At 46.3% G+C, this 20,252-nt stretch overlaps 1 protein-coding gene across 6 annotated transcripts in view; it reads right to left on the bottom strand.

The window, feature by feature from the left end:
- MINK1 (misshapen like kinase 1) overlaps positions 1–20,252 on the bottom strand; it is a gene marked incomplete at its 5' end in the record, with an annotated part of 96,832 nt that overhangs the window by 24,371 nt on the left and 52,209 nt on the right. For 2 of the 6 annotated variants that reach the window (XM_056570040.1, XM_056570044.1), the window contains 6 exon segments: positions 2,387–2,410; positions 2,960–3,048; positions 4,202–4,311; positions 4,541–4,626; positions 7,215–7,463; positions 15,842–15,973. In XM_056570040.1, the coding sequence (XP_056426015.1) occupies positions 2,387–2,410; positions 2,960–3,048; positions 4,202–4,311; positions 4,541–4,626; positions 7,215–7,463; positions 15,842–15,973 (690 nt within the window). 6 annotated transcript variants of the gene reach the window in all.

Below are 20,252 nucleotides of genomic sequence, written 5' to 3'. Positions count from 1 at the left end.
CAGTAATATACAGCACCCACTACACTGACATTCATACACACAGTAATATACAGCACCCACTACACCGTGACATTCATACACAGTAATATACAGCACCCACTACACCGTGACATTCATACACACAGTAATGTACAGCACCCACTACACTGTGACATTCATACACACAGTAATGTACAGCACCCACACTACACCGTGACATTCATACACACAGTAATGTACAGCCACCCACTACACCGTGACATTCATACACAGTAATGTACAGCACCCACTACACTGTGACATTCATACACACAGTAATATACAGCACCCACTACACCGTGACATTCATACACACAGTAATGTACAGCACCCACTACACCGTGACATTCATACACACAGTAATATACAGCACCCACTACACTGTGACATTCATACACACAGTAATATACAGCACCCACTACACTGTGACATTCATACACACAGTAATGTACAGCACCCACTACACCGTGACATTCATACACACAGTAATGTACAGCACCCACTACACCGTGACATTCATACACACAGTAATGTACAGCCACCCACTACACCGTGACATTCATACACAGTAATGTACAGCACCCACTACACTGTGACATTCATACACACAGTAATATACAGCACCCACTACACCGTGACATTCATACACACAGTAATATACAGCACCCACTACACCGTGACATTCATACACACAGTAATATACAGCACCCACTACACCGTGACATTCATACACCGTAATATACAGCACCCACTACACTGTGACATTCATACACACAGTAATGTACAGCACCCACTACACCATGACATTCATACACACAGTAATATACAGCACCCACTACACCGTGACATTCATACACACAGTAATGTACAGCACCCACTACACCGTGACATTCATACACACAGTAATATACAGCACCCACTACACCGTGACATTCATACACACAGTAATATACAGCACCCACTACACCGTGACATTCATACACACAGTAATATACAGCACCCACTACACTGTGACATTCATACACATAGTAATATACAGCACCCACTACACTGTAACATTCATACACACAGTAATATACAGCATCCACTACACTGTGACATTCATACACATAGTAATATACAGCACCCACTACACCGTGACATTCATACACACAGTAATATACAGCATCCACTACACTGTGACATTCATACACACAGTAATATACAGCACCCACTACACCGTGACATTCATACACAGTAATATACAGCACCCACTACACCGTGACATTCATACACACAGTAATATACAGCACCCACTACACTGACATTCATACACACAGTAATATACAGCACCCACTACACCGTGACATTCATACACAGTAATATACAGCATCCACTACACTGTGACGTTCATACACACAGTAATATACAGCACCCACTACACCATGACATTCATACACACAGTAATATACAGCACCCACTACACCGTGACATTCATACACACAGTAATATACAGCACCCACTACACTGACATTCATACACACAGTAATATACAGCACCCACTACACCGTGACATTCATACACACAGTAATATACAGCATCCACTACACTGTGACATTCATACACACAGTAATATACAGCACCCACTACACCATGACATTCATACACACAGTAATATACAGCACCCACTACACCGTGACATTCATACACACAGTAATATACAGCACCCACTACACCGTGACATTCATACACACAGTAATATACAGCACCCACTACACTGTGACATTCATACACACAGTAATGTACAGCACCCACTACACTGTGACATTCATACACACAGTAATGTACAGCACCCACTACACTGTGACATTCATACACACAGTAATGTACAGCACCCACTACACCGTGACATTCATACACACAGTAATGTACAGCACCCACTACACCGTGACATTCATACACACAGTAATATACAGCACCCACTACACCGTGACATTCATACACAGTAATATACAGCACCCACTACACCGTGACATTCATACACACAGTAATATACAGCACCCACTACACCATGACATTCATACACACAGTAATGTACAGCACCCACTACACCATGACATTCATACACACAGTAATATACAGCACCCACTACACCGTGACATTCATACACACAGTAATGTACAGCACCCACTACACCGTGACATTCATACACACAGTAATATACAGCACCCACTACACTGACATTCATACACACAGTAATATACAGCACCCACTACACCGTGACATTCATACACACAGTAATATACAGCACCCACTACACTGTGACATTCATATAGACAGACAAGGTTACAGACCACCTAAAGCACAACATATCAGAATAGACACTAACCTCTCCAATCGCTCTTTTATAACTCTGACAGCAGTAGAGAAAAGAAAAAGATTATTGCAGGACAAGGTCAGTGTCCTCCTCGAGCACAGGTAATGTCTGACTGTACACCCCACCAGTAATAATAGTGTATTGTACTATAGGGGTACGTTCACACTGAGGAATTCAACAGGGATTTCCTCCAGTAATTCCATTAGCTTTTTCAGCTTGAAATTATTCAGCAATTGATTTTCCATTCACTTCAATATATTTTCCGCTTCCCAGTAATTTCTGCTCGCTGAATTCAGACATGAACATGTTGATTCTTCAAGTGGAATCCGCGAGCAGACTCCAATAGAAGTCAATGGTAAAAAAATAATTCTGCCCGACATCGTTTTCACGAGGAATTCAAGAGGAATTCAGAAAAGTAGAATTAAATAGCCTCCTCCTTCATTCCTCTTCATTCCGCTTGATGGATAAAATGAGAGAAGCAACAATTTCCTGACCGAAATGATTCCTCGTTGGTTCCTCTTGAATTCCTCAGTGTGAACGCACCCTGTCATACGACAAAAAAGGGATGTTGGGGGTGATACTCACAGCAGGACGCCCAGGCCGGGACCGATGCTCCTCTCCAGGGGTTTTGCTGCCAGGGGGACTGATTGAGGACTCCTCCAATTTATGTGGAGCTGCCGGAAAAGACAGACAGATATAGAAAGATATACACATATATATATACATACATACATGAACCTAAATAAAGACATCTCTCTCTCTCTCCCCTCTATCTATCTATCTACCTACCTCCTACCTACATACCTCCTACCTATCCTATCTATCCCTCTCTCTCCTATCTATCTATCCCTCTCTCTCCTATCTATCTATCCCTCTCTCTCCTATCTATCTATCCCTCTCTCTCCTATCTATCTATCCATCTATCTATCTATCTATCTATCTATCTATCCCTCTCCTATCCATCCCTCTCCTATCCATCCCTCTCCTATCCATCCCTCTCCTATCCATCCCTCTCCTATCCATCCCTCTCCTATCTATCCCTCTCCTATCTATCCCTCTCCTATCTATCCCTCTCCTATCTATCCCTCTCCTATCTATCCCTCTCCTATCTATCCCTCTCCTATCTATCCCTCTCCTATCTATCCCTCTCCTATCTATCCCTCTCCTATCTATCCCTCTCCTATCTATCCCTCTCCTATCTATCCCTCTCCTATCTATCCCTCTCCTATCTATCCCTCTCCTATCTATCCCTCTCCTATCTATCCCTCTCCTATCTATCCCTCTCCTATCTATCCCTCTCCTATCTATCCCTCTCCTATCTATCCCTCTCCTATCTATCCCTCTCCTATCTATCCCTCTCCTATCTATCCCTCTCCTATCTATCCCTCTCCTATCTATCCCTCTCCTATCTATCTATCTCTCTCCTATCTATCTATCTCTCTCCTATCTATCTATCTCTCTCCTATCTATCTATCTCTCTATCTATCTATCTATCTCCTATCTATCTATCTCCTATCTATCCATATATATATACACACACACACGTGTATATATATATATATATATATATATATATATATATATATATATATATATATATATATATATATATATATATATATATATATACATACACACACACACACACACACACACACAGCTGATGCAAAGAGCATCTCTCCAGTTTTTGCAGTGAAGCAGCCAAGAATACAAGTCTTCCAGGAAATCCCTATATTCGGCATCAGCCCTGACAGGGTGCTCACCAGGAGGAAAGGGGTTCACTTACTTTCTATGTTGGGGGGCATAAAGGACTTTTCAGGTCATTACCTATACGGTTCCTCTCCAGAGATCCGGCCTGGGGCAGGTTCGGGTGAGGAGACTGTAACAGAGAGTCTCCTCTTTCCCAGCCGCTCTCCGCACGGCGCAGGTCGGGGTTACTGGAAAACAAGTGAGAAGGCCATTGGACGGCAGGAAAAAAAACTGTAGGGAAGAGTTTTCCAGCCTGGGTGCCTCCAGGTTTTGCCAAACTACAACTCCCAGCATGCCTGGACAGCCGAAGGCTGTCCAGGCATGCTGGGAGTTGTAGCTTGGCAACAGCTGGAGGCACCCTGGTCGGGAAACACTGCGGTAAGGGATGTGTAGAAAGACTTAGGTTGGGCCACTGACCTGGCTCTTACAGCCTGGACCGGTCTGCCTCCTCCCGATCCGCTGGTGTTCAGAGCGGTGGCTATAGATGTTGTCCTCTGGGGAACCTGAAGACAAAAAATAAATAAAAAAATTAAAACAGGCGCAACATTAATTAAACTCCAGCCACATCCAGAGCTGCATTCACAATTCTGCTGCCTTCCCCATTGGCTCTAAGGATACGTTCGCACTGCGGAATTTTACACAAGTGGAATTCCACGCAGTGAACACTCCCATCAGTGCGAACGGGTCTTCCGCGAGACCCGTTCACATTGTGGAATTTCAGCGGCGGACAATTGTTCCGCGCAAAGATAGAACATGTTCATTCTTTGCGCGGAAGTCCGCGAGCACTGCATAGCCTTCAGTGGTGACTGCGCAGTGCCGAGCGGTCCTACCGCCGAAGTATTGCTTCCGCCGGCTGCCAGGCGGAATCTCCGCTCGCTGCGAGCGGAGATTCTGCAGTGTGAAAGTACCCTAAGGCTGCAGGGACCATTTCCATAAAGGAGTCGCAGCAGAGTTTGGGGTGCACAGAGCATGCCCACGGCAGTCGACAGAATGGTGACATCCAGAGCTGCATTCACAATTCTGCCGCCTTCTTCACTGGCTCTAAAACTGCAGGGACCACTCACACATAAAGGCACTGCAGGAGAGAGTGTGATGCATTATGGGAAAGAAAAGAAAAAATCAGCATGGCGCTAGGGAATTCCCAGCGTCGGTCGACAGAATGGGGATATCCAGAGCTGCATTCACAATTCTGCCGCCTTCCCCATTGGCTCTAAAACTGCAGGGACCACTCACACATAAAGGCACTGCTGGAGAGCGTGTGATGCATTATGGGAAAGAAAAAAAATCAGCATGGTGCTAGGGAATTCCCAGCGTCGGTCGATAGAAAGGAGACATCCAAAGCTGCATTCAGACAAAATATAAAAAGGCAAAACATTAATTACAACTCCAGTCACATCCAGAGCTGCATTCACAATTCTGCCACCTTCCCTACTGGCTCAGATGATGCAGGGACCACTCACACATAAAGGCACTGAAGGAGAGAGTGTGATGCATTATGGGAAAGAAAAAAAATCAGCACGGCGCTAGGGAATTCCCAACACTGATTAAGTAACAGGTAAAGGTAACAGTTTCCCAACCAGTGTGCCTTCAGCTGTTGAAAAACTACAATTCTCAACTGTCAGGTATGTTAGGAGTTGTAGTTTTGCAACAGCTGGAGGCACGCTGGTTGGGAATCACTGGGTTATGTTATTAATGTGACCAGAAGAGGAAAAACTCCAACCCCAAAGAGGATTGTAGGAAATGAAATCCAGAAGACACAAGTTTTTTACAGATGAAAGCGCTAGAGGAAGACGTCCACACGTATCACGAGATATAAGCATCAGGGGGGGAATTGCAGAACAGTCCGGAGCCCGGGAAAGCAGAGTAGCAGTTAGTAAAAGCGGCCATTACGATAAGGAGCAGCCCCCCCCTGAGACGTCCTCCTCAGCCAGGATGTTACATAGTCTATCAGACGTTTATTATTACAGTCTGTATATGGGAAAGCTGGGTGGCCACCAATACACGTTTGTTACAGCTCCCATAAGGAAGTGCTTTTCAACCAGAGTGCCTCCAGCTGTTGCAAAACTACAACTCCCAGCATGCCCGGACAGCATGTTGGTAGTTATAGTTTTGCAACTGCTGTAGGCACCCGGGTTGGGAAACGCTGCCATAGAGAGTCAGGCCTATCAATATTTAGGCACATATCTTCATCCAGATTTGCCATTCAGGGGTCTGGAAAAGCAGAGTGTCAATCCTGCAATATAAGCCACCAAGAACGTTGGGTGCCAACAAAGAGAGAAGCCATTACTGCTTCCCATTATAATATCCCTGAATGTAAATCTGTAGGAACTATGATCGGAGGCATCGAGATGACATCAAGCTTTACAAGTTTCCTGAAAGGTGGACACTGCAGCAAGTGCTATCACCCAGCATTCCCAGACCCCCTGAAGGGCAGACCTGTATAGTTATGCAGAGGCACAGATGTGTAAATGCCTTAATGGACAGAACAGGCCTTCATAAAAACCATATTGGCTATCACTCAGCTTTCCTAGACCCCTGTCTAGTTATGCAGATATACTGAAATGGTATGCGTCAGGGGACGGAGAGATTTGCCCCCCGGAAATCCAAGATGTAAGTCCTGTGATGGAAGCCATACTGGCCATCACCCAGCTTTCCCAGACCCACAAATAGCAGACCTGCATTGTTAGAAGCAGGGGGATGTGTCGATGCCTTACAGCACAGAACTGCCCTTCAGATGGACCCTTGTACATTTCGTAGTGGAGGCCATATTGGCTATCACCCAGCTTTCCCAGACCCACAAATAGCAGACCTGCATTGTTAGAAGCAGGGGATGTGTCGATGCCTTACGGCACAGAACTGCCCTTCAGACTGACCCTTGTACATTTCATAGTGGAGACTATATTGGCCATCACCCAGCTTTCCCAAAGAGATAAAATTAGGACTTAGCAGATTTTAAAAGGAGAAGCGCAGATAGTAAAAGTACAGTGGAAAGCAGTGTAGTAATGGCAATCAGGAAGAAAAGGTTAAAACGGAGTGAGAGAAAGACAGGGGCCACACTCGCTGTCTGAGGTCCTTCCTCTGGCCCCTTTACCTTTGGAGGAGGGGTCTCTGGCTCCATTTTCACCCAGGGGCCCCTGTCTGGCCGAGCGGAGGGTATAAGGGCCGCCTCTGGGGACGGGTCAGAGCTCTGACGGGCCAGCTGGTTGCGGGAGGCCGGAGGCATCATGGCGGCAGCTGGCTGGCGGTTCATCATGGGTGCCGATGGCGGGTCCTGGAGGGAATTGGGCCGAGGGTTGGGTTTCAGGGCCGCGCGGGCCTGTGGTGTGACGGTGCGGAGCGGCTGAGGGACGGATGAATTGATGAAGACATGAATGAACACGTACAGACGGTATACGCCAGACTATGACCTCTTACCCTACACCTTATGCCGGTGTTTCCCAACTAGGGTGCCTCCAGCTGTTGCAAAACTACAACTCCCAGCATGCCCAGACAGCCGAAGGCTGTCTGGGCATGCTGGGAGTTGTAGTTTTGCAACAGCTGGGGGCACCCTAGTTGGGAAACACTGCCTTATCAGCCACATACATTCACTTTACTGAGCCCCGATTGCTGCTTCTCCACTGACTGCTCCATTCTCATGCAGATTCTGGCATATACCCCAGTCAGGTTTCAAGGCTCTTTACGGTTTTAACATTGATTTAAAGGTTTTCTTTTTTTTTTCATATCAACTGGCTCCAGAAAGTTAAACAGATTTGTAAATTACTTCTATAAAAAAAAAAAAAAAAAAAACTTAATCCCTCCAGTACTTCGCTGCTAAAGTTGAGTTGTTCTTTTCAGTCTGACCACAGTGCTCTCTGCTAACACCTCTGTCTGTCCAGAGTAGCAGCAAATCCCCACAGCAAACCTCTCCTGCTCTGAACAGTTCCCGAGACAGACAGAGGTGTCAGCAGAGAGCACTGTGGTCAGACAGAAGAGAACAGCTCAACTTCAGCAGCTGATAATTATTGGAAGGATTAAGATTTTTTAATAGAAGTAATTTACAAATCTGTTTAAAGGGGTTATCCAGGAAAAAAAAAAAATATATATATATATATATATCACAACTGGCTCCAGAAAGTTAAACAGATTTGTTAATTACTTCTATTAAAAAAGCTTAATCCTTTCAGTACTTATGAGCTTCTGAAGTTAAGGTTGTTCTTTTCTGTCTAAGTGCTCTCTGATGACACCTGTCTCGGGAACCGCTCAGTTTAGAATAGGTTTGCTATGGGAATTTGCTTCTAAACTGGTCGGTTCCCGAGACACGTGTCATCAGAGAGCACTTAGACAGAAAAGAACAACCTTAACTTCAGAAGCTCATAAGTACTGAAAGGATTAAGCTTTTTTAATAGAAGTAATTAACAAATCTGCTTAACTTTTTGGAGCCAGTTAATATATATATATATATATATATATATATATATATATATATATATATATATATATATAAAAGTTTTTTTCCTGGATAACCCCTTTAACTTTCTGGAGCCAGTTGATAGTTTTTTTTTTTTTTTCATGGAATACCCCTTTAAAAGTGACTCCCCCCTCCAGTAGGTGGCAGTGAGGAGCAAAAAAAAAAAATAATTTATATATAGATATATATATATATATATATATATATACATATATTATATACACACACGGACAGGCATGGTGGCCCCATTGACTTAAAAGGTTACTCCGGTGGAAAACATTTTATTTTATTTTTTTAAATCAACTGGTGCCAGAAAGTTAAACAGATTTGTAAATTACTTCTATTAAAAAATCTTAATCCTTCCAATAGTTATTAGCTTCTGAATACTACAGAGGAAATTCTTTTCTTTTTGTATTTCTTTTTTGTCTTGTCCACAGTGCTCTCTGCTGACACCTGATGCCCATATCAGGAACTGTCCAGAGCAGGAGAAAATCCCCATAGCAAACCTATGCTGCTCTGGACAGTTCCTGACATGGACAGAGGTGTCAGCAGAGAGCACTGTGGACAAGACAAAAAAGAAATACAAAAAGAAAAGAATTTCCTCTGTAGCAGACAGCAGCTGATAAGTACTGGAAGGGTAAATATTTATTAATAGAAGTAATTTACAAATCTGTTTAACTTTCTGGCACCAGTTGATTTAAAAATATGTTTTCCACCGGAGTACCCCTTTAAATGGGCTAAACCTGGTCAGCCAAATCATATATCCGTTCAGAATATGATCCGATTGTAGTCACTGACCGACTAGGTTTGGACTGAAGTCAGCGAGGCCTGTGTCTGTATATACGTATGTCCGCATCTCACTGTGACATCTGGGCCATAGTGAGACACCATAATGTGAACCGGCACCTAGTGACATTGCTGACTGCAGGGATCTATGATACTACTCACAGGTTGGGGGTCACTGGTCCATTTTATGCTGCATTGCAAGGGCTCAGACTGCTCCCCCTCCAGTGCTTTACACTGCAGGACTGCTCCCCCCCAGTGCTTTACCCTGCAGGACTGCTCCCCCCCCCCCCCCCAGTGCTTTACCCTGCAGGACTGCTCCCCCCCCCCCCCAGTGCTTTACCCTGCAGGACTGCTCCCCCCCCCCCCAGTGCTTTACACTGCAGGACTGCTCCCCCCCCCCCAGTGCTTTACACTACAGGACTGCTCCCCCCCCCCAGTGCTTTACACTGCAGGACTGCTCCCCCCCCCCAGTGCTTTACACTGCAGGACTGTTCCCCCCCCCCTCCCCCAGTGCTTTACCCTGCAGGACTGCTCCCCCCCCCCCCCAGTGCTTTACACTGCAGGACTGCTCCCCCCCCCCCAGTGCTTTACACTACAGGACTGCTCCCCCCCCCCCAGTGCTTTACACTGCAGGACTGCTCCCCCCCCCAGTGCTTTACACTGCAGGACTGTTCCCCCCCCCCCCCCCAGTGCTTTACACTGCAGGACTGCTCCCCCCCCCCCCAGTGCTTTACACTGCAGGACTGCTCCCCCCCCCCCCAGTGCTTTACACTGCAGGACTGCTCCCCCCCCCAGTGCTTTACACTGCAGGACTGTTCCCCCCCCCCCCCCCAGTGCTTTACACTGCAGGACTGCTCCCCCTCCCCCCCCCCAAGTGCTTTACACTGCAGGACTGCTCCCCCTCCCCCCCCCCCCCAAGTGCTTTACACTGCAGGACTGCTCCCCCTCCCCCCCCCCCAAGTGCTTTACACTGCAGGACTGCTCCCCCCCCCCCCAGTGCTTTACACTGCAGGACTGCTCCCCCCCCCCAGTGCTTTACACTGCAGGACTGCTCCCCCCCCCCCAGTGCTTTACACTGCAGGACTGCTTCCCCCCCCCCCCCCAGTGCTTTACACTGCAGGACTGCTCCCCCCCCCCCCAGTGCTTTACACTGCAGGACTGCTCCCCCCCCCCAGTGCTTTACACTGCAGGACTGCTCCCCCTCCCCCCCCCCAAGTGCTTTACACTGCAGGACTGCTCCCCCTCCCCCCCCCCCAAGTGCTTTACACTGCAGGACTGCTCCCCCCCCCCCCCCAGTGCTTTACACTGCAGGACTGCTCCCCCCCCCAGTGCTTTACACTGCAGGACTGCTCCCCCCCCCCCAGTGCTTTACACTGCAGGACTGCTTCCCCCCCCCCCCCCCCCAGTGCTTTACACTGCAGGACTGCTCCCCCCCCCCCAGTGCTTTACACTGCAGGACTGCTCCCCCCCCCCAGTGCTTTACACTGCAGGACTGCTCCCCCCCCCCCAGTGCTTTACACTGCAGGACTGCTCCCCCCCCAGTGCTTTACACTGCAGGACTGCTCCCCCCCCCAGTGCTTTACACTGCAGGACTGCTTCCCCCCCCCCCCAGTGCTTTACACTGCAGGACTGCTCCCCCCCCCCCCAGTGCTTTACACTGCAGGACTGTTCCCCCCCCCAGTGCTTTACACTGCAGGACTGCTCCCCCGCCCCCCCAGTGCTTTACACTGCAGGACTGCTTCCCCCCCCCCCCCCCCCCAGTGCTTTACACTGCAGGACTGCTCCCCCCCCCCCCCAGTGCTTTACACTGCAGGACTGCTCCCCCCCCCCCCAGTGCTTTACACTGCAGGACTGCTCCCCCTCCCCCCCCCCAAGTGCTTTACACTGCAGGACTGCTCCCCCTCCCCCCCCCCCCAAGTGCTTTACACTGCAGGACTGCTCCCCCCCCAGTGCTTTACACTGCAGGACTGCTCCCCCCCCCCCCAGTGCTTTACACTGCAGGACTGCTTCCCCCCCCCCCCCCCAGTGCTTTACACTGCAGGACTGCTCCCCCCCCCCCAGTGCTTTACACTGCAGGACTGCTCCCCCCCCCCCAGTGCTTTACACTGCAGGACTGCTCCCCCCCCCCCCCCCCCAGTGCTTTACACTGCAGGACTGCTCCCCCCCCCCCATGCTTTACACTGCAGGACTGCTCCATTAGGTCATCATTTCGGACAAGGACTCCCAGTTTAGCTGCACTTGTCTATTGCAGCCTATGAGACTGAAATCCTGTTCCATGAAGGGATTCAGGTTCCTCCTTCATTCTTTACACTGCAGCTCAACTTGTTCACATTCGATGCTGTGATAAAATTTAAAGGGGTACTCCGCCCCTAGACATCATATCCCCCAGCCAAAGGATAGGGGAATAGATGTCTGATCACAGGGGTCCTGCCGCTGGGAACCCCCGTGATCTCGGCTGCGGCACCCAAGACATACGGTGCATGGAGCGGACTTCGCTCCGTGCCGGATGACTGGCGATGCGGAGGCTCGTGACCTCAAGGCCACACCCCCTCAATGCAAGTCTACATGAGGGGGCGTGGCTCCAATTGACTTGCATTGAGGGGGCGTGGCCGTGACGTCACGAGCCTCTCCGCATCGCCAGTCATCAGACACGGAGCGAAGTCCACTCCATGCACCGGATGTCTGGGGTGCCGCAGCCGAGATCACGGGGGTCCCCAGCGGCAGGACCCCGCAATCAGACATCATATCCCCTATTCTTTGGATAGGAGATATGATGTCATGAGGCGGAATACCCCTTTAAAGGGGTACTCCGGTGGAAAACTTTTTTTTTTTTTTTTTTTTTTTATCAACTGGTGCCAGAAAGTTAAACAGATATGTAAATTACTTCCATTAAAAAAATCTTAATCCTTCCAGTACTTATTAGCTGCTGAATATTACAGAGGAAATTATTTTCTTTTTGGAACACAGAGCTCTCTGCTGACATCACAAGCACAGTGCTCTCTGCTGACATCTCTGTCCATTTTAGGAACTGTCCAGAGCAGCATATGTTTACTATGGGGATTTTCTCCTACTCTGGACAGTTCCTAAAATGGACAGAGATGTCAGCAGAGAGCACTGTGCTCGTGATGTCAGCAGAGAGCTCTGTGTTCCAAAAAGAAAATAATTTCCTCTGTAGTATTCAGCAGCTAATAAGTACTGGAAGTATTAAGATTTTTTAATGGAAGTAATTTACAAATCTGTTTAACTTTCTGGCACCAGTTGATTTCCCAATGGATAAAATGCACCCTTCAATCCCCCCCCCCCCCCCAAATGCCCTAGAATAGTGTATTTATATAAGCAGAGCCCTGCATTATATCACAGCGTATAAGGCAGTGTTTCCCAACCAGGGGGCCTCCAGCTGTTGCAAAACTACAACTCCCAGTATGCCCGGACAGCCTTCGGCTGTCCGGGCATGCTGGGAGTTGTAGTTTTGCAACAGCTGGTGGCCCCCTGGTTGGGAAACACTGGTATAAGGTCATGTACAGACAAGATGGGGTGGAGGACTGCACTGACTACAACACGTGTAAGGCTGCGTTCACACCACGTTTTTGCAGTACAGTTCCCGTATCAGGTTTTTGATTAAAAAAAACTGATTCCTCAAAACGGACTAAACTGTATCAAAACTTGTGCACAAATTTCAACCCGTATACAGTTTGAAAAAAGGACATCCGGTCGCATCCGTTTTTTAAGAAAGAAAAAAAAACAAAAAAGTTTTTTTAACTTTTCACTCCATTTTGAATAAAGTTTCACTTGTTTGATTGAAACTCCAAGAAAAAAAAAAATGTGCAAAGTGAAAAACCGTACGATGCAAACCGGATGGAACCGTCAACACATACGGTTCTCATTGACTCCCATGTTTTAAAAAAAAATAAAAATAAAACGTATACGGTTTTTCACCCGGACCCAAAAACGTGGTAGTCTACGGTTTTGGGTACGGGTAAAAAAACGGAGAAAACTGTATAAGACGCAAAACTGTAAATCGTATGTCAAACGCATCTTCCGGTTTAGTCAATGTTAAGTCAATGCATACGGTTTGCTATACGGTTCCGTACGGTTTTTGACTCGAAACCGTATACGGGAACTGTATAACAAAAACGTGGTGTGAATGCGCCCTAAGTGATCAAATACAAACGAGTAGAAAATGAGTGACTGGGGGGGTAATGAACGCTCTACCTCAATAATAGGCGGCCTATACGTAAAAATGGGTTAAAGGGGTACTCCGGTGAAAAACTTTTTTTTCTTTTTTTTTTTTTAAATCAGCTGGTGCCAGAAAGTTAAACAGATTTGTAAATTACTTCTATAAAAAAAAATCTTAATCCTTCCAGTACTTATTAGCTGCTGAATACTACAGAGGAAATTCTTTTCTTTTTGGAACACAGAGCTCTCTGCTGACATCATGACCACAGTGCTCTCTGCTGACACCTCTGTCCATTTTAAGAACTGTCCAGAGTAGGAGAAAATCCCCATAGGAAACATATGCTGCTCTGGACAGTTCCTAAAAAGGACAGAGATGTCAGCAGAGAGCACTGTGGTCGTGATGTCAGCAGAGAGCTCTGTGTTCCAAAAAGAAAAGAATTTCCTCTGTAGTATTCAGCAGCTACTAAGTACTGGAAGGATTAAGATTTTTTTTTCATAGAAGTCATTTACAAATCTGTTTAACTTTCTGGCACCAGTTGATTAAAAAAAAAAAAAAATAACAAAAAAAATGTTTTTCACCGGAGTACCCCTTTAAAGGAATACTCCCTCTTGCAGGATCCCCCCACCCAGTCCTATGAAGTGGTGGGGGTCTCGTGGTGGGGGTCTCCCTGCACCGCCGGTTCAGTTTTAACCCCTTAATGACGCAGCGATTTTTCATTTTTTTGTGTTTTCATTTTTTCCCTCCTCGCCTTTTAACATCCATTACTCATCCGATTTTCCATCTATGGGGCTTGTTGTTTGCGGGACTAATTGTACTTTGTAATGACATAATTCACGTCAGCATTAAATGTTAAGACAAAGCAAAAAATAAATAATTTGTGGGGCGAAATTGAAAAAAAAAAACAAATATTACAAAATTAAATAAAACGCCATTATGCAACATTAAGGGGCTTCCGTATCTACGCAGAGCACTTTTTCGGTAATAGTGACACCTAATGTCTATTCTGTATGTCCATACGATTACAACGATACCAAATTTATATAGGTTTTGCTTTACCAGTTAAAAAAATGAGAACTTTTTGTAAGAAAATGAGTTTGCTTAAATTGTCCTTTTGTGACCCCTATAAAACTTTTTTACTTTTCCGTATACAGTGATGTGTGATTGGCTTTTTTTTTTTTTTGTGCCGCGATCTGTAGTTTTTATCGGTACCATTTTTGTTGTGATGGGACTTTTTGATCACTTTTTATTACTTTTTTTCTGCTGTATGAAATGACCAAAACTGCGCAATTCTGGACTGTATTATATTTACGCCATTAACCGTGGGGTTTAATTAACATTACATTGTAATAGTTCAGACATTTACCCATGAGGCGATATATCACGTTTTTTTTTTTTTTTATCACATATGTTTTTGTTTATTTTTACATCATTTTATTTATAAAATGGGAAAAGGGGGGTGATTAAAATTTTTATTAGGGGGAGGTGTTCTACACGTTTATTACTTTTTTTAAAATAATTATTTTATTATTATTATAAATTTTATTATTAATATAATGTTATTTATTTTTGATTATGATCATTGTTTTTATTTTTCATTATAATTTTTATAATTTTTTATTATTAATAAAGAGATAATAATAAAATAAATAATTATTATTATAAAAATGTTATTATTATTTTTATTATTAATATCATTTTTTATTATTTTTTTTATTATGATCATTGTTTTTATTTTTCATTATTTCAATTATTTTTATTATTAATAAAAATAGATAATAAAATAAATTTTTATTATTATTATTATAAAAAAAATATTTATTATTATTATTTTTTACATAATTTAAATTTTTTTTTTTTTTTTTTAGCTCCCATAGGGGACTATAATCTGCAATCCTTCAAATCCTAACACTAACCAATGCAGGGCTATTGCACAGAATTGATCAGTGTTATCTGTGCTCTGTTACTCTAGCCTGCCAAAGTAAGCTGGAGCCACAGAGAGAAGATTGGACGGTATGGAGGGACCCTCCAACCGTCATGTAAGGTGACTGAGACCGTGTGTTTACCCTGCGGTGGTCCCGATCACCCATAGCAACCAACCGGGAACACTAAATTGCCTGCTTTAGGTCCCGCGATCGGCTTTGAGCCTTGCATGCTATTAGATATTGATTCCAGCCGGGGGGCCGCACGGTGCGAAGGGGGATGAGGTCATAATCCTGTTCCGTAGCTGTCCCCACCTTCCCAGGATGAACCCATTTGTACCCATAACCAATAGAAGTCCTTCTAGACCGGGGTTTATCATGGAGGTTACCTTATGCTCCTGGAGGTCTAGCGGCCTCTGCGATGGGGGGGTCTGGTTGGGGGTCCCGGACGACTCTACCGAGCTGAGCTTTGTAATGGAGAGCGGAGAGTTCTGCTTGTTCAGTCTGGAACGTTCTTCCACCTGTAGAAAGTAATACAGGAAAGGTTTGGTCACTAGAACAGGAAATGTGAATTAAAGGAGTACCCCCCCCAAATCCCACTATCCATAGCACAGGGAGCGGATCGGTGGGGGTCTGACCGCTGGGACATAATTTACGGCGGAAACATTCGGCTGCTCCATAGAGCAGTGTTTACCAATGAGGGAGTCTCCAGCTGTTGCAAAACCAACGGCTGTCCGGGAATGCTGGGAGTTGTAGTTTTGCAACAGCTGGAGGCACCCCGGATGGGAAACGCTGCTCTTTGGAGAATATTTGAGAATATTTTATGCGCAGGATTTGAAGCTGCAGAGTTTAAAGGGGTATTCCAGGCCAAAACTTATTTTTTTTATATATCAACTGGCTCCGGAAAGTTAAACAGATTTGTAAATTACTTCTATTAAAAAATCTTAATCCTTCCAATAGTTATTAGCTTCTGAAGTTGAGTTGTTGTTTTCTGTCTAACTGCCTTCTGATGACTCACGTCCCGGGAGCTGTGCAGTTCCTATGGGGAAATTCTCCCATCATGCACAGCTCCTGGGACGTGACATCATCATTGAACAGTTAGACAGAAAACTTCAGAAGCTAATAACTATTGGAAGGATTAAGATTTTTTAATAGAACTAATTTACAAATCTGTTTAACTTTCCGGAGCCAGTTGATATATATATATAAAAAAAAGTTTTTGCCTGGAATACCCCTTTAATGTTAACTAAATAATAATAGTAAATAATAATAAATAACTAATAAATAATAATAACTAATAATATTATATAATATAAATAACAACAAATAATAAATAAAAATAACTAATAAATAACTAAAAATATAATGCTGGGAGTTGTAGTTTTGCAACAGCTGGAGGCACCCCGGATGGGAAACACTGCTCTTTGGAAAATAAGCTGCAGATTTGAAGGCGTGTTTTAATTATTTAATCAACACTGCACTCTGCAGCTTCAAATCCTGAGCATCAAATATTCTCCAAAGAGCAGTGTTTCCCACCGAGGGAGTCTCCAGCTGTTGCAAAACTACAACTCCCAGCATGCCCGGACAGCCGTTGGCTGTCCGGGCATGCTGGGAGTTGCAGTTTTGCAACAGCTGGAGGCACCGCGGATGGGCCTACTATACCGGCAATCACTGCAGGACACCGGTAACTACTTACCGGCGTTCTGCAGCGGTTCCGCGTCATCAGGGTCACGTGTGACCGTGTGACCCTGTGACCCGGATATAGATGGTGACTGGTGGTGTAGTATACACCACCAATCATCATCCGTGCTGTACTGGGGGCTGGCATTGTGGCCACCCCCCTCAGTACAGTTGTGATTGGGTGGCCAAAGTGGCCACACCAATCAAAGTGTAATGGGAGGGGATCTGGTGGGCTAGGAGCATGTTGCTCCGTTCTGTCCGCCATTCCACAGAGATCTGGCGAGCAGGACGGAGCCCCGTGCTGCCCACCATCCCCTCACTGTAAAAAAAAAAGTGCCCCTTGCCCCCTTTCTGTGGCCCTTTGGCACAGAAATCCCCAGGGATAGATTTAGATTAGGTAGGGACAGGTTAGGGTTAAAAAAAAATAAAATAAAAAAAGTTTCATTTTATTGGCGTACCTCAGCGGGTGTCCGTGGGTCTGTAGCACCTTTAGCTGTGTGACCCCGGCCCTGCTGGGTCGCTGCGGTCTGCCGCCAGCCTTTTTTTCCCCCAAGCGTGTGTGCGGACCCTCTTAGTTATAAAAGAGCGGTCCGCCACGGTTTGTTAAAGCCCACCCGCCGCTGATCAGTCCCGTAGTACTGATCAGCGCTTTTTTTTTTTGTGGTGCCGGCGCTTTTTTTCACGTTTTCTAGCGCTTTTTTGCACCCATAGGCAGCAGCAGGCGTGTACTGTGTGGACGGACCGTACCTGTGTGTGCAGCCTGTCTCACCGCTGTAGAGGTGATTTTTCACTGATCAGCGTTTTTTTTTGGTTAAGGCGGGTGCATTTTTTTCGGGGTAAAGCGTTTAATTTTATTTTTCGGGTTTTTTTTTGTGTGGGGGTCTGTGTTCAAGCCATCAGCCACTGTTCTGGGCTGAGTGGCCGGACCCCCCACTGACTTCTGCGCCCCCTGCCGCCACAAGCGGATTAGATAAACGCTTTTTTTTGGCGCAGGGTTTTTTTGGCGCTAGAAGTCCCCTTTTTTTTTAAAAAAAATCCCCTTTTTATTTTATATTTTTTCTGTTAGGGCGGGTTAGTTTAGTTAGGGCGGGTTAGGGAGGTAGTATCGCACCACACCACACACACCAATAAAGTTTCACACACACACACACACACACACACACACACACACACACACACACACATACCCGTATCCCCATTAGAGTAGGGAAATGGCCCGCAGAGTGTTCTCGGCGGAGGAGGCATATGACCTAATTGCCTCCGACACCGAGAGCGGCTCAGAGGACGATGAAGGCCCCACCTTCCTTATTTCATCGTCCTCCTTATCATCTAGTTCTGATGATGAGCCACCAAGGGGGCGGAGACGCCGCCGTGCGGTGCCGCAAACCTCCTCTGCCCTTGACCCTGTGCCCCATGCTAGTATGAGTCCCCCTGGCGCTCATACTAGTGAAGCCCCCCTGCCAAGGTCACTGGTACCTCGTACCGGAGAACTTGTCTAGGCTGAGCCAGCGGACCACGAGCAAGTGATTCCTGAGTTTGTTGGCGACTCAGGAATCAAGATTAACATCGCCGGGTTCACTGAAATGGACTTTTTCGGTCATTTTTTCAGTGACGACTTTGTTAATTTGATGGTTACACAGACGAATCTGTACGCCCAACAGTTCGTCGCCGCTAACCCGGGCTCACTTTTAGCTAGACCCGGCGGCTGGACTCCGTCGATGCAGCCGAAATGAGGACCTTTTGGGGCCTTACGCTGCATATGGGTATAGTTAAAAAACCCTGTGTCAGGCAATATTGGAGTGGGGACGTCTTTTACCAGACACCCCTCTACAGTATGGCCATGGCACGCTCCCGGTTCGAGGCCATTCGGAGATGTTTGCATTATGCTGATAATGCGGCATGTCCCCCCCCGAACTGATCCCGCGTATGACCGCCTGTATAAAATCAGGCCGGTCATCAATCACTTCGGGGCCAGATTTTGGGAGGCCTATGTCCCGGGGCGGGAGGTCTCTATTGATGAGTCGCTCATCAGCTTCAAGGGGAGACTCAGCTTCCGGCAATACATCCCGACCAAGCGAGCGCGGTATGGCGTGAAGATGTATGAACTTTGCGAGAGTACCTCCGGGTACACTTACAAGTTTATGGTGTATGAGGGACGAGATTCCCGCATTGAACCCCCAGAATGTCCCCCCACTCTGGGTGTTAGCGGGAAAATCGTTTGGGGCCTTTTGCACCCATTGCTAGATAAAGGTTACCACCTTTTACGTGGAAAACTTTTATACTAGTATCCCTCTCTTCACATCCCTCGCCGCCAGATCCACGGTCGCTTGTGGGACAGTCCGGAAGAATCAAAGAGGCCTTCCGCCCCATCCCCTACATGCTCCTATCCCCCGGGGTGAGTCCCGTGCCTTTTCCCATGAGAACCTGTTGTTGGTCCGGTATAAGGACAAGAGGGATGTCCTTATGCTCACCACTATTCATGGGAATGGCAGCACCCCTGTCCCTGGTCCTCAAGCCCGATTGTATTCTGGACTACAATCGGTATATGGGGGGAGTTGATCTTTCTGATCAAGTCCTCAAGCCATATAATGCCATGCGGAAAACACGCGTATGGTATAAAAAGGTTGCGGTCTACATGGTACAGGTTGCCATGTACAACTCTTTTATACTGTACCAGAACGCTGGCAACACAGGGACATACCTGGAGTTCCAAGAGGTAGTTCTAAAGGCCCTCCTCTTTGGTGACCGCCAAAGAGCGGGTCAGAGCACCTCTGGAACTTTAGGTCCCCGGATCGTCCCCGGCCAACACTTTCCCGGTGTGATCCCCAACACTGGAAGGTTGGGACGAACCCAGAAGAAATGCAGAGTGTGTCACAGGAAGGGGAGACTGAGGGACACCACCACTCAATGTGACACTTGCCCCGATCATCCGGGCCTCTGCATAGGCTGCTTCAGGGAGTATCACACTTCCATGGAGTACCAAAATACCCTACCCCAAAAAATCAAACCCAAAACCTCTTTCCCAATGCCCCTCATAATATCTTTGTCCCCCAAAAAATGGGTCATGGGACACAGAGTCAACAGCATTGGAGGTTTGCAGTTGCCTCAAATGCGCAACGC

Source organism: Hyla sarda, chromosome 4, assembly GCF_029499605.1.
Source record: "Hyla sarda isolate aHylSar1 chromosome 4, aHylSar1.hap1, whole genome shotgun sequence".
Taxonomy (NCBI): Eukaryota; Metazoa; Chordata; class Amphibia; order Anura; family Hylidae; genus Hyla; species Hyla sarda.
This window is presented reverse-complemented; position numbering and strand designations above follow the sequence as displayed.